Here is an 11,867-nt window from a genome sequence, read left to right as displayed (position 1 = left end):
ATCACCCCAGTGTATCATAACCTATCATCCCAGTATATCATAACCTATCATCCCAGTGTATCATAACCTATCACCACAGCGTAGCATAACCTATCACCCCAGTGTATTATAGCCTATCACTCTAGCGTATCATAACCTATCACCCCAGTGTATCATAACCTATAGCCTATCACACCAGTGTATCATAACCTATAACCTATCACCCCAGTGTATCATTACCTATCACCCCAGCGTACAGTTATTGAGTGACGAGCAGCCGGCAAAGAAAAAACACATAAGATAATATGTAAAAACAATCCCACTATAGCACTTAAGTACGGCCCTGAACTGTGCCACCGACTGGCCAGGAAAACCAAAGACGGTTAACTCTGGAAACCTGTGCTCATTTGCTAAGTGTAGGCTCACATAGTATGAATGATAAACCTGTCTGCATGCATTTTATGATTCACAAGCGGCATCATGTTCAATGCAAAATATATTAACGACGAATATAGTGTGAAGACGACTGGTAGCAACTTAACACCTATATTATGAAATCCTCGTGCAAGACTGACCAATCAATAACTTAGTAATGTAATTGTATAAAAAATGCACATATAAAAATTGAAAATGCATGTTCATGAATTCCTTCGCAAATATCTATAGATTTTGATGCTGATATTCAATTAAATCAAAACCATGATGTATCAGTCACTTGAAATATTCATTTAGTACGTGGAATACCCAAATGATTTCTAAAGTATGCTCCACTCTAATGCATGGAACTTTATATGAAACTGGTTTCTTAAACAATGCACTGCCGGGAATAAAGCATTCAGGCAATTTACTCTACACTTTAACCATGACTGAGTCGTATTTAATTTACTACCTAAACTAAACTGATCCAACAAAAGGCATTGGACATGTCAATTAAGTTTATGTTTAAGGATGTTTAAGGTATTTTTCTACAAGGACAGGATCTTCGCGTAAAATTCCCTGTGTATATTGATGTACACAATGTATCTTAATACAATGTATTGCTAGGTAACTGCGTAATTTAGATGTAAATGTAATATAAATTAAGTCGTTGACCAACGCAGTTCTAACAATTCTTGGTAATCAGCCTGAGTGCGCATTAATTTGTCAAATGTTTAAAATGTTTTGTCGATCTGCCGATGGTTGATTCCAATTTACGGTTATAAAAGTATGCAAGCCTTGCGGCCAACAGCCTAAAATCCCTCGTACTATCTGATGTGTTTCTAGAATACGATTATCAGTTCAATGTCCGTGTTCCCCACGAGAGATAAGGAGAACTTTCTAGCAGTCGTCAGCCTGCTCAAAGCGAACTAATGATGTGTTTAAAGCCAAGTAAGCATCGACGTTCCATTACAATCAACATGTTAACGACGAGCGAGCGTGAGTATCACATTGGTCGCCCCTAGTCAACGCTGAGGTATAGTAATCGGTCACCCGTCGTCAACGCTGAGGTATCGTGATCGGTCGCCCATCGCCAACGCTAGGGTATAGTAATTGGTCGCCCGTCGTCAACGCTGTGGTATCGTTATTGGTCGCCCATCGTCAACGCTGAGGTATCGTGATCGGTCGCCCATCGCCAACGCTTAGGTATAGTAATTGGTCGCCCGTCGTCAACGCTGAGGTATCGTGATCGGTCGCCCATCGCCAACGCTGGGGTATAGTAATCGGTCGCCCATCGCCAACGCGCAGGTATCGATTACTATACCTCAGCGTTGACGATGGGCGATCGAGCACGATACCTCAGCGTTGACGGCGGGCGACCGATCACGATACCTCAGCATTGACGGCGGGCGACCAATAACGATACATCAGCGTTGACGGCGGGTGATCGATCACGATATCTCAACGTTGACGATTGGCGACCGAACACGATATCACAGCCTTGACAAGCGACCGATCACGATACCTCAGCATTGACGGCGGGCGACCAATAACGATACCTCAGCGTTGACGATGGGCGATCGAGCACGATACCTCAGCATTGACGGCGGGCGATCGATCACGATACCTCAGCGTTGACTATGGGCGACCGATCACGATATCTCAGCGTTAACGATGGGCGACCAATAACGATACCTCAGCGTTGACGGCGGGTGATCGATCACGATATCTCAACGTTGACGATTGGCGACCGAACACGATATCACAGCCTTGACAAGCGACCGATCACGATACCTCAGCGTTGACGACGGGCAATCGATCACTATACCTCAGCAAGAAGACTTTGTGTAGATTAATATTATTAATGTCGGCGCGAATAAAGCCATACCAATACAGTTCCTTCTTAAGCATAGATCATTGAGGTCACGTTATTTCAAATATTTCTAACCAGAGCTGAGAGGTGATATAAGTATGCATTACGTGGTTAATATTTACTTAGTCCCAGTGTAAAGCAAGGTCATACATACTTAACAGATAGGGAATATGCGTTTACAGTACATTAAATATCTATCTGACGCTTTACAGCATCCATATATTGTCTAGTGTGTTTGTGTGGATGTGAGCCAGTGGATTGTGTTAGTGTTATGGAGAATTCACGGGAGGTGTATGATGTGGTTGTGGTGGGGGCGGGGATCGAGGGGTCCGCCACGGCCTATCACCTTGCCAAGTCCGGCAAGCACGTGCTCCTCGTGGACCAGGTAAATATCAAGTCAAGATTATGCGGAGTTTGCATAAATATTGCAAAGCTATAGTTCACTATTTAGAGCGATCGAATGTGTTTTATTTTGCATATTTGAACTATCATGTTTTGTTTATTAATATCTGTTGTAGTTTATCTGCCGTTAACCTTTAGTTAAGCAGTATGATTAAGGGTATTTATTACACGAAATGATGGCTCTAGAAGCACCACACGAGAAGCAGAGTATGTTCAATATTACTGACGATTACAAACAGAATACTGACGCATGGGTATTTTATTTCCGCAAAGAACTTAAGTTACAAGACATGCAGGTAAATGGTTATTTTGAGCTTGTGTTCACGTATTGCGTCATATCTTAAACATACCTGGGTAACGTTATGTGGTGTGCTTTTCATATCATGAAATGTAACCGATTAATTTAGTAGAATGCTACAGATAATGATTTTGAATGTACTTTTGTAAAAGTGCATTTTAATTTCATAGTATTGAAGCGAATCGACAAATAGAGCTATATCTTAAAGTAGTCTGGAGTTCCTTCCCCTAACACTATCGTTATCGTACTGTATGCAATATCAGTAAGCAGGGAACCAGACTATATCTTAAAGCTGCACTCTCACAGATTTACCGTTTTTACAACTTTTTTATTTTTTGTCTTGAAATAAGAGAATGTTTCCGTAAATATCTGCAATTCAGTGATAAAAGACTGCTGTTAAAAGATCAGATCGCAGATTTTCACTTTTCTGTTCCAAAATTAATGTTTTATGGCTAAAACCGTTACTAACGATGTAAGAAAAATGCATAAAACATCATTTTTTTAACTTAAAGGTAAAAATCTGCTTTCTAATTTTTGTCAGCATGCTTATATGACTGGTGTACATGCATTTTCGCATAAATTGGCTCGTTCCAAGACAAAAATAAAAAAAGTTGTCAAACGTTCAATCTGTGAGAGTGCAGCTTTAAGATTATATCCACTCACACATTTACCGCTCAGATATTTTCGAGTATCCGTGTGAGTGAGTCTTGAGTGCCTTCGTGTGAGTGAGTCTCGAGTGCCTCCGTGTGAGAGAGTCTCGAGTTTTTTCGTGTGGGTGAGTCTCGAGTCACTTCGTGTGAGTGAGTCTCGAGTGTCTCCGTGTTAGCGAGTTTCGAGTGTCTTTGTGTGAGTGAGTCTCGAGTGTCTCCGTGTTAGTGGGTCTCGAGTGTCTTTGTGTGAGTAAGTCTCGAGTGTCTCCGTGTTAGTGAGTCTCGAGTGTCTTTGTGTGAGTGAGTCTCGAGTGTCTCCATGTTAGTGAGTCTCGAGTGTCTTTGTGTGAGTGAGTCTCGTGTGTCTTTGTGATAATGAGACTCGAGTGTCTTCGTCTGGGTGAGTCTCGAGTGTCTTCCGGTGTGAGCGAGTCTTTGTATAAGTGAAACTCGAGTGTCTTCATGTGAGTCAGACTCGAGTGTCTTTATGTGAGTAAACTCGAGTGTATTATGGTGAGAGTGAGTCTTGAGTGCCTCTGTGCAATTGAGTCTCGAGTGTCTCCGTGTGAGTGAGTCTCGAGTGTCTTCGTGTAGTTGAGTCTCGAGTCACTTCGTGTGAGTGAGTCTCGTGTGTCTTTGTGAGAGTGAGACTCGAGTGTCTTCGTGTGAGTGTGTCTCCAGAGTCTCCGTGCTAGTGAGTCTTGAGTGTTTTCGTTAAAGTGAGTCTCGAGTGTCTTTTGTGAACGAGTCTCGAGTGTTTAGTGTGATTGAGTCTCTAGTCTTTGCGTTAGCGAGTCTCGAGTGTCTAAGTATGGATGAGTCTCGACTGTCAGCGCGGTCACTTTAATATGATAGGAGTATACATTTACTTTAAAATAACACTAGGTGTGACGTTGTAACTTATATTTTAATTATCATTTACTGAATGTTACAACGTGTCCCTTTATCGGGTGTGATTTATTGTACTTAATGGTTGTAAAACTAGACCATCGTTCTAACTTGAAGGCTAAGTCTATGTTATCATCACTATAACTTAAATTATGCAATTGATGAATTTATTTTGCGACGACCACCAATCGCAACAGATAAAAAGTAACCAGCAACAATCATGAAACAGCATCAACATGTATTTACTAAGAGTGAGTTTATCCAGCAACAAACTGGTCCATACATAATTTAATCCACATGAACTAGAGTACACGCTTTATCGGAACTAAGTTATTAATCCAACAACAACAAAAAATAAAATGTATTAAATCCTCACAGAATAATTTCATTGAATCCAAGTTGGTACAAATTTTCCAGCCGTGACTGATGAAAATGTATAAAGACTTGAAAATCTTTAAAGGAAACTAAACTTTATCAAAAAACCCAGGTCACAGAATTTTCTCTCGTTTACTAAATGGAAATGTCACAGGACATTCTAAAAACATTCTAAGGAACTTCTTATCAAATTTTCAAAGCACATGTAGATTATTTATTGTATAACTTGTAAACATGGAATAAACAGAAGAAAAAAGTTTAACTACAGGCAAATCCTATCAAAGGGGGGACAACGTTTATTTGAATTAATCCAGGTCACCATTGCATATGAACTATAATTTATGTATTAAACAAATAACAGTACTAGGTGATTGAACTCTAACAATGAAGTTCTGAAGTTAGACTGATACCTTTGCATGATGATGTAACAATTCAAAAAGGTTAGAAACGTATATCTGTTCGTTTCTTTGTGTCGTATTTTTTTCTTGTATCGTGCGAGATTTATACCGCGTTTCGTCGCTCTTGAATCTGCAATTATACCAAAATCCAATTCGTTAGTTATCGTATTGTTATAGTTAGATGACATGAAGTAATATCTTAATGATTAAGAATGGGCGGAGTAAGCGCAGGTCATCTTATTGACTTAAACTTAATTATTATTGGCTCATTGTCATCCCAAAAGATGACGAAGGAAATGTGTATCGGATGGGTGGCAGTGGGCGGACCTTTAAACATCCGCGAAAGTAGAAATTCTTAATGATAAACCTAGTACTTAGTGATTGCATATTTGCAATTTCATTGACTGTAAATGCAGATTTTATTCAAATTTACAGTAATAGCAATAATACGAAGTTCTTAAATATATCATCTTTAATCGCCAGAGTTGTATGTAATAGTTAGATGACATGAAGCAATATCTTAATAATAAAGATTGTGCGGAGTGAGCGTAGCGAAGGAGCCCTTCTAAATCATTAAGATATACATTCAGGTCATCTAACTGACTTAGAATACGACCTCATTGGATGATGCATTTTCAACGCAAAATCTGACGAAGAGTAATAGTAATAGTAATAGTATAGTAATAACAACAAGAACAGCAAGAACAACAACAACAACAACAACAACAACAATAGTAATAATAATAATAATAATAATAATAATAATAATAATAATAATAATAATAATAATAATAATAATAATGCACATTGTAATCTATAGAATTTCAATCTTTTATAAATAAGGAAACTGATTGCATCAAGTGTATATACATGTATATTTGTTTATCAAACTTAGTAGTGTAGTTCACGGGATTAAGTTTCTTAAAGGTAATTTTGTATTGTATTACTAAAGACCGCAAGGAGCAAACTGAGCCAATATGTATTTTAATGACCGTATTTAAGATGTATCATGCGTTTGTGCGGTTTATCTCTTTTCGTGCCGGCACGACATTGGACATTCAAAAAAATGGATTGTCGAGCGGGTACGATATTGGACATTCAAAAGTATTCAAAAATGTCACGCCAGCACAACATTCAATGTTTCAATGGCCAATGTCGTGCCAACACATTATTCAATGTTGATGTCCAATGCTCAATGTTTTAATACTTTTAAATGTCCAATGAATTTTGGTGGTTAATTCTGGTATTAATTGGATCTAAAATTGATGTAGCTAATCGAATTACATGGTATAAAACCAACATATACAATGAATGCAGTAACTGAAGTATGACCATAGGTTTGACTTAATTTTAATCTTGAATACCAACTTGATAGATGTCAACGAGGGTCAATTTTTCATTGGAGTAAGGGTCATTTATTAACGGTCGGTGTCAGTTTTAAATGTTAAAAATCAGTCATCCGTTGAAAATTGACACCTTACAAAGTGCAAAAGGCCGATCGCCATGATGGTACCCATAAAACATGCGTAATGACGTTCATGATGGCGTATGAACCAATAGAAGGGTATAGTTATCTATGACATGCATTTTTAACACGACAGGCGTTCATATATCAGGCAGATGGCAGAAGTGCAATGATGCAAGTAGCCGTATTCGAAAGTCTGCTGTCAGTTTACCTGCATTTCGGTAACATTATGTGTGCTAGCTGATATGCTAACATTCTATGGGAAACTTATCTGAGCGATTGAGTGTATCTTATCAAGATTAAAAGGAGCACTTTGTTTAGGATAATTTTGCAGTTTAAAATTGGCTACAAAAGTAGCAGTTACGTTGACAAGATTCAATAGTCGACCTCGCCACTCCCGAAGCTTTAGTATCAACAGTCCAGTTCAATAGTCGACCTCGCCACTCCCGAAGCTTTAGTATCAACAGTCCAGTTTATTGTTGCAAATGTATTGTTGTATGTTTACTGAAGCTATATATTGTTCTGAGACGAATGCAAGTTATTTGGTGATAATGGGTTGAAAGGTGACCAAGATACGAGCTCTTCCAAAACACCATGGACCCTCCGTACCTTCACCTTTCAACCTTAAATTGTAATAGTAATATATATTGGAGAAAAAGGTTGGTACGATTTTAAGTGGATATACAGATTTCTATGTTTAATGTTCAAGTTTGTCCTGACTTTTTCAGTCCTTTAAAATATGAAGTGGATGGGTGCTGTCAGCATTACGGCCCGTGACTGCGAACACTAACACGCTTTAACTACCTATCTCTTAACCACTAGATACTTTTCCAAAGCTGTTGTCTGCACAAATGCACTGCATTAATTGTTGCTGTTATGGATATGTGAGCATTAGTGATTTTTTCAATGAAGAAAAAAACAGTATTGCATATACCGTGTAATTAACCATTTTAATGCCATGCTCGTTCAGCTCAAGGTACCGTTATCAAGCATTAGCGTAGTACATGCGAAAACGGTGATAATCGGTTGTTCACACCATTTCCATTTTCTTTAAATCTGTCATTGCAATTTTTACACCTTGCGATCCAGCGTCAGTATATTTTATATGAAAATAGAAGGAATAATGATCGGGACTAGACTTCGACATCGTCTGACCGCCGGTTTTCGAACGACCGCCTGTTCGTACGTGTAGTTACGGTGATTTTCTCTGTTCGCAGTTCCCACTGCCGCACAGCCGGGGGAGCTCTCATGGCCAGTCCCGGATAACGCGGAAAGCGTACGGACCTCAGGACTTCTACACGCGTATGATGGATGAGGCTTACCGCCTCACGGAAGTTCTCCAGGCCGAGTGCGGGGAACAACTCTTCATGTGAGGCCAGCCCGTCCCTGGAACGGTGCTTTCCCATTGTCAATTTGCGATACTCATTTAGTGATGACATATATGGCTGTAATATATGAAACTCCAATCAACTACATGACCCTACACATCGGAGTCTTTAACTTTGGCATACCTAATTAAAACACAATTATGTGTGGTAGTATGTAGCGACTTTTTTATATATGTTTCGGTTAATCTATTTTTAAATCCTCACCCCCAGTAAGTGCGGGACGCTGGTGTTTGGTCGTTATGACGACCCGTTCACGGTGGGGACAGAGGACTGCCTAAGACGGTTCAATGTTCCGTTCGAGAAGTTCGGATCGGCAGAGCAGCGGCGGCGCTACCCGGGAATGGAGTTTCCGAAAGACTTTACATTCGTGCTGGACAAGACAGGCGGCGTATTGCGGGCAGACAAGATGTTGCAAGCATTCCAGGTCGGAACAAATGGGTCTCAAGACCTTAACTGCATTTGCAAAGAAGAATAAAATGTTCATTTGATAGTATATATCTTGCATGTATCAAATTTAATTTTAACAATGCAGAAGCAGTTTGTACGTTATGGCGGAGTGCTGGTGGACGGTGAACCGATGAAAGAGCTACTTCCGGGCGAAATTGTCACTGTCCGCACTCCCCGCCGGATGTTCAGGGGCCGAAGCGTCGTCCTGGCACTTGGACCTTGGGCAGCGAACTTCCTGCCAACTATAGGTGTCGACATTCCACTTCAGGTAACCATTTTTCATGTTCAAGTGCTATGCTATATTTCATAATTAATGTTTTACTCAAGAAATGATTATTCTTTCAAAATATATAATATTGTTGTGAAATTAATTTCAACACGGATTGACAAAAGGATGTGTTATGTTCTCACCCACATTATACGTGAGTTATCCTGCTGTAGCCCCAGAGGATCGCGGTATATTACTGGCGATCAAACGAGACGGGGAGGTTCGACACTGCCACCTTCCCGACCATCATCACAGAAAACGCCACGCAACGCGACCAGTGCATATACGGACTACCGGCAGAGGAGTATCCCGGCCTTGTTAAGGTAAAGTCACCACCATCGCCTGTCTTAAACCTCTTGTTTTTGTAGCCCACGAGGACTTTGGTGTGCTACTGGAGGGAACGCGGCTGCTCACGGACGTTCGACGTCTCTAGGTTCCCGACTATTATAACGGAGAACGCGAACGAGAGTCACCACATTTACGGTTTGCCTGTTGTAGAGTATCCGGGACTTGTTAAGGTAAACCAAGCATATACCCGCTTCCCGCGATAAATGTCATATTAGACGGAAACACTTAAAGTACAAAAAAGATATAACACAAAAGGCAGCATTTAATTTTAAGTAGCATGTTATATTTATGCGGAAGCAAAATGGTGAATGGCACGTATTGCAGATTTTTTTATTTTCTTACTATTAAAATTGGTTTGTTGAGAAAACAAAAGAATGTAGATGCCATGTTTGTGTCGTAGATCTGCCTGCACACAGGACCGGACGTCGACCCTGACAGGCGGGATGCAGTGGACAGCCGCTGGGTGGAGGACCGAATGCGGGCCATCATCGCCCAGAACTTTCCCGGCCTAGACCCCACACCAGCCGTCACAGAGACTTGCATATATACGGTACACGTTGTCACCACGGATAGTGTAGGCAGCATACATGGCCAGCATCTAAATATCACTATTGCGTAAACATCAGTTTTCTGTCTGTTTTAGAGGTGGGTTTACGAGCAAAAACCGGGCGTTACCGATCGAAAACGGGAATCATTCAGTCCTGATAACCGGCTTTTTCACAGATGCGCACTCGGTCCAAGTATGCGTTAAAGCCCTCGCGGTAGAAAAGAACGACAATAGTGTGATTTGTTAATGTCGTGGTCTAACTATGCTCTATCAGCACACACTGTATGGTTCACGCTCGAGTCCATTTCCTAGATAGAAACTAGAGAGTAGTGCCATACCTCTAACCCACGTGTGGCTCACACTCATGACCCCTTGATCGAGTGGGGAACATAAAAATAAATAACATACGTATTAGACCCTCAGTCACGTTGCGTTGTGATCACATATCCTCGTTTGCAGATGACGCCAGACCACGACCCCGTGTTGGACCACCACCCAGCATGGAAGAATATTGTCATAGCGGCTGGATTCTCAGGTAAAATGGCTTAAATAAGTATTTGAATATAACCACATACCTTAAAATATTGAGTAAGTCATTCATTGTTACTGTCATTGTCATTGTTAAAATGCCAAGTAGTGACCGGAACAATTGGTGAAAACTGCAGTCGACTGTGTATCTTCTTCAGGTCACGGGTTCAAGCTGTCGCCGGTGGTGGGCAAGGTGCTGTCCCAGCTGGCCACGGGGCAGACGCCTGAGTACGACATGAGCCATTTCCGGCTAGCCAGATTCCACAAACACAAACTATGAATACCGGTACACCAACGCCGAGTCCGTTCCATTTATTCTTAGAAATGCATTTGTGAAGGCATTTAATGTTTTTAATATGTGATAGAGAAGTAATTATATAAATTATCATAAATGTTAAGCAGAATTAATAGAATGTGTCCATTTTTACTGTTATACTGCTATTTTGTTTAAGGATAACACCGTTTACATTCTCTCTTTGATAACCATGAAACTATGTCAGAATGTTTGTGTTTATGAAGACTATGTCAAGTTTGAAACTGGGTTACATGAGTTCAAGGTTTAAGATAAATAAAACACATAAGAATGTTGTATGGTAAAGACAAGTTATGGGGTTTTAGGTTGAAGCTAGACATAAGGACATGGGGAACAGGCAACAATGTGTGTATACCACGTGATAAATTGCGTTATAAATGCTACGTCGGAAGGCAATATTTTGCTTCGAATGAACATTTAATGGTCTAAGGTACAAGGGAGACAACATATAATGGTCTAAGGTACAGTGGAGACAACATAAAATGGTCTAAGGTACAGTGGAGACAGCATAAAATGGTCTAAGGTACAGTGTAGACAACATATAATGGTCTAAGGTACAGTGGAGACAACATATAATGGTCTAAGGTACAGGGGATACAACATTTAATGGTCTAAGGTACAGGGGGTACAACATATAATGGTCTAAGGTACAGGGGAGACAACATATAATGGTCTAAGGTACAGTGGAGACAACATAAAATGGTCTAAGGTACAGTGGAGACAACATAAAATGGTCTAAGGTACAGTGGAGACAGCATAAAATGGTCTAAGGTACAGTGTAGACAACATATAATGGTCTAAGGTACAGGGGAGGCAACATAAAATGGTCTAAGGTACAGGGGATACAATATTTAATGGTCTAAGGTACAGGGGAGACAACATAAAATGGTCTAAGGTACAGTGGAGACAACATAAAATGGTCTAAGGTACAGGGGATACAACATTTAATGGTCTAAGGTACAGGGGATACAACATATAATGGTCTAAGGTACAGGGGAGACAACATATAATGGTCTAAGGTACAGTGGAGACAACATAAAATGGTGTAAGGTACAGTGGAGACAACATAAAATGGTCTAAGGTACAGTGGAGACAGCATAAAATGGTCTAAGGTACAGTGTAGACAACATATAATGGTCTAAGGTACAGGGGAGGCAACATAAAATGGTCTAAGGTACAGGGGATACAATATTTAATGGTCTAAGGTACAGTGGAGACAACATTAAATGGTCTAAGGTACAGGGGAGGCAACATTAAATGGTCTAAGGTACAGTGGAGACAAC

At 40.3% G+C, this 11,867-nt stretch overlaps 1 protein-coding gene across 2 annotated transcripts; it reads left to right on the top strand.

Moving 5' to 3' along the window:
* Positions 1-2,458: 2,458 nt before the first annotated feature.
* Positions 2,459-10,861, top strand: LOC128231788 (peroxisomal sarcosine oxidase-like). 2 transcript variants are annotated; one of them, XM_052944983.1, is made up of 8 exons: positions 2,459-2,654; positions 7,963-8,114; positions 8,344-8,557; positions 8,666-8,848; positions 9,217-9,366; positions 9,597-9,746; positions 10,203-10,278; positions 10,430-10,861. In XM_052944983.1, the coding sequence occupies exons 1-8, from the start codon at positions 2,541-2,543 to the stop codon at positions 10,549-10,551; spliced, it is 1,161 nt and encodes a 386-aa protein (XP_052800943.1). In that variant the 5' UTR covers positions 2,459-2,540; the 3' UTR covers positions 10,552-10,861. The 2 variants fall into 2 exon arrangements, with proteins under 2 accessions (XP_052800943.1, XP_052800944.1); XM_052944984.1 differs by lacking the exon at positions 9,217-9,366 and adding an exon at positions 9,022-9,171 and having other exon boundaries at positions 2,463-2,654.
* The last annotated feature ends 1,006 nt before the right edge of the window (positions 10,862-11,867 follow it).

Source organism: Mya arenaria, chromosome 4 (genome assembly GCF_026914265.1).
Source record: "Mya arenaria isolate MELC-2E11 chromosome 4, ASM2691426v1".
NCBI classification, from domain to species: domain Eukaryota; kingdom Metazoa; phylum Mollusca; class Bivalvia; order Myida; family Myidae; genus Mya; species Mya arenaria.
The sequence above is the reverse complement of the archived record's forward strand: the minus strand, read 5'-3'. Positions and strand labels throughout refer to the sequence as shown.

Bases quoted from the DNA above. Each gene is read 5' to 3' on its own strand.
- LOC128231788 (XM_052944983.1), top strand. From the start codon at position 2,541: ATGGAGAATTCACGGGAGGTGTATGATGTGGTTGTGGTGGGGGCGGGG. The intron at 8,849-9,216 runs GTAACCATTTTT...TTGTTTTTGTAG, and splicing joins GTGTCGACATTCCACTTCAG to CCCACGAGGACTTTGGTGTG. The intron at 9,747-10,202 runs GTACACGTTGTC...CCTCGTTTGCAG, and splicing joins CAGAGACTTGCATATATACG to ATGACGCCAGACCACGACCC.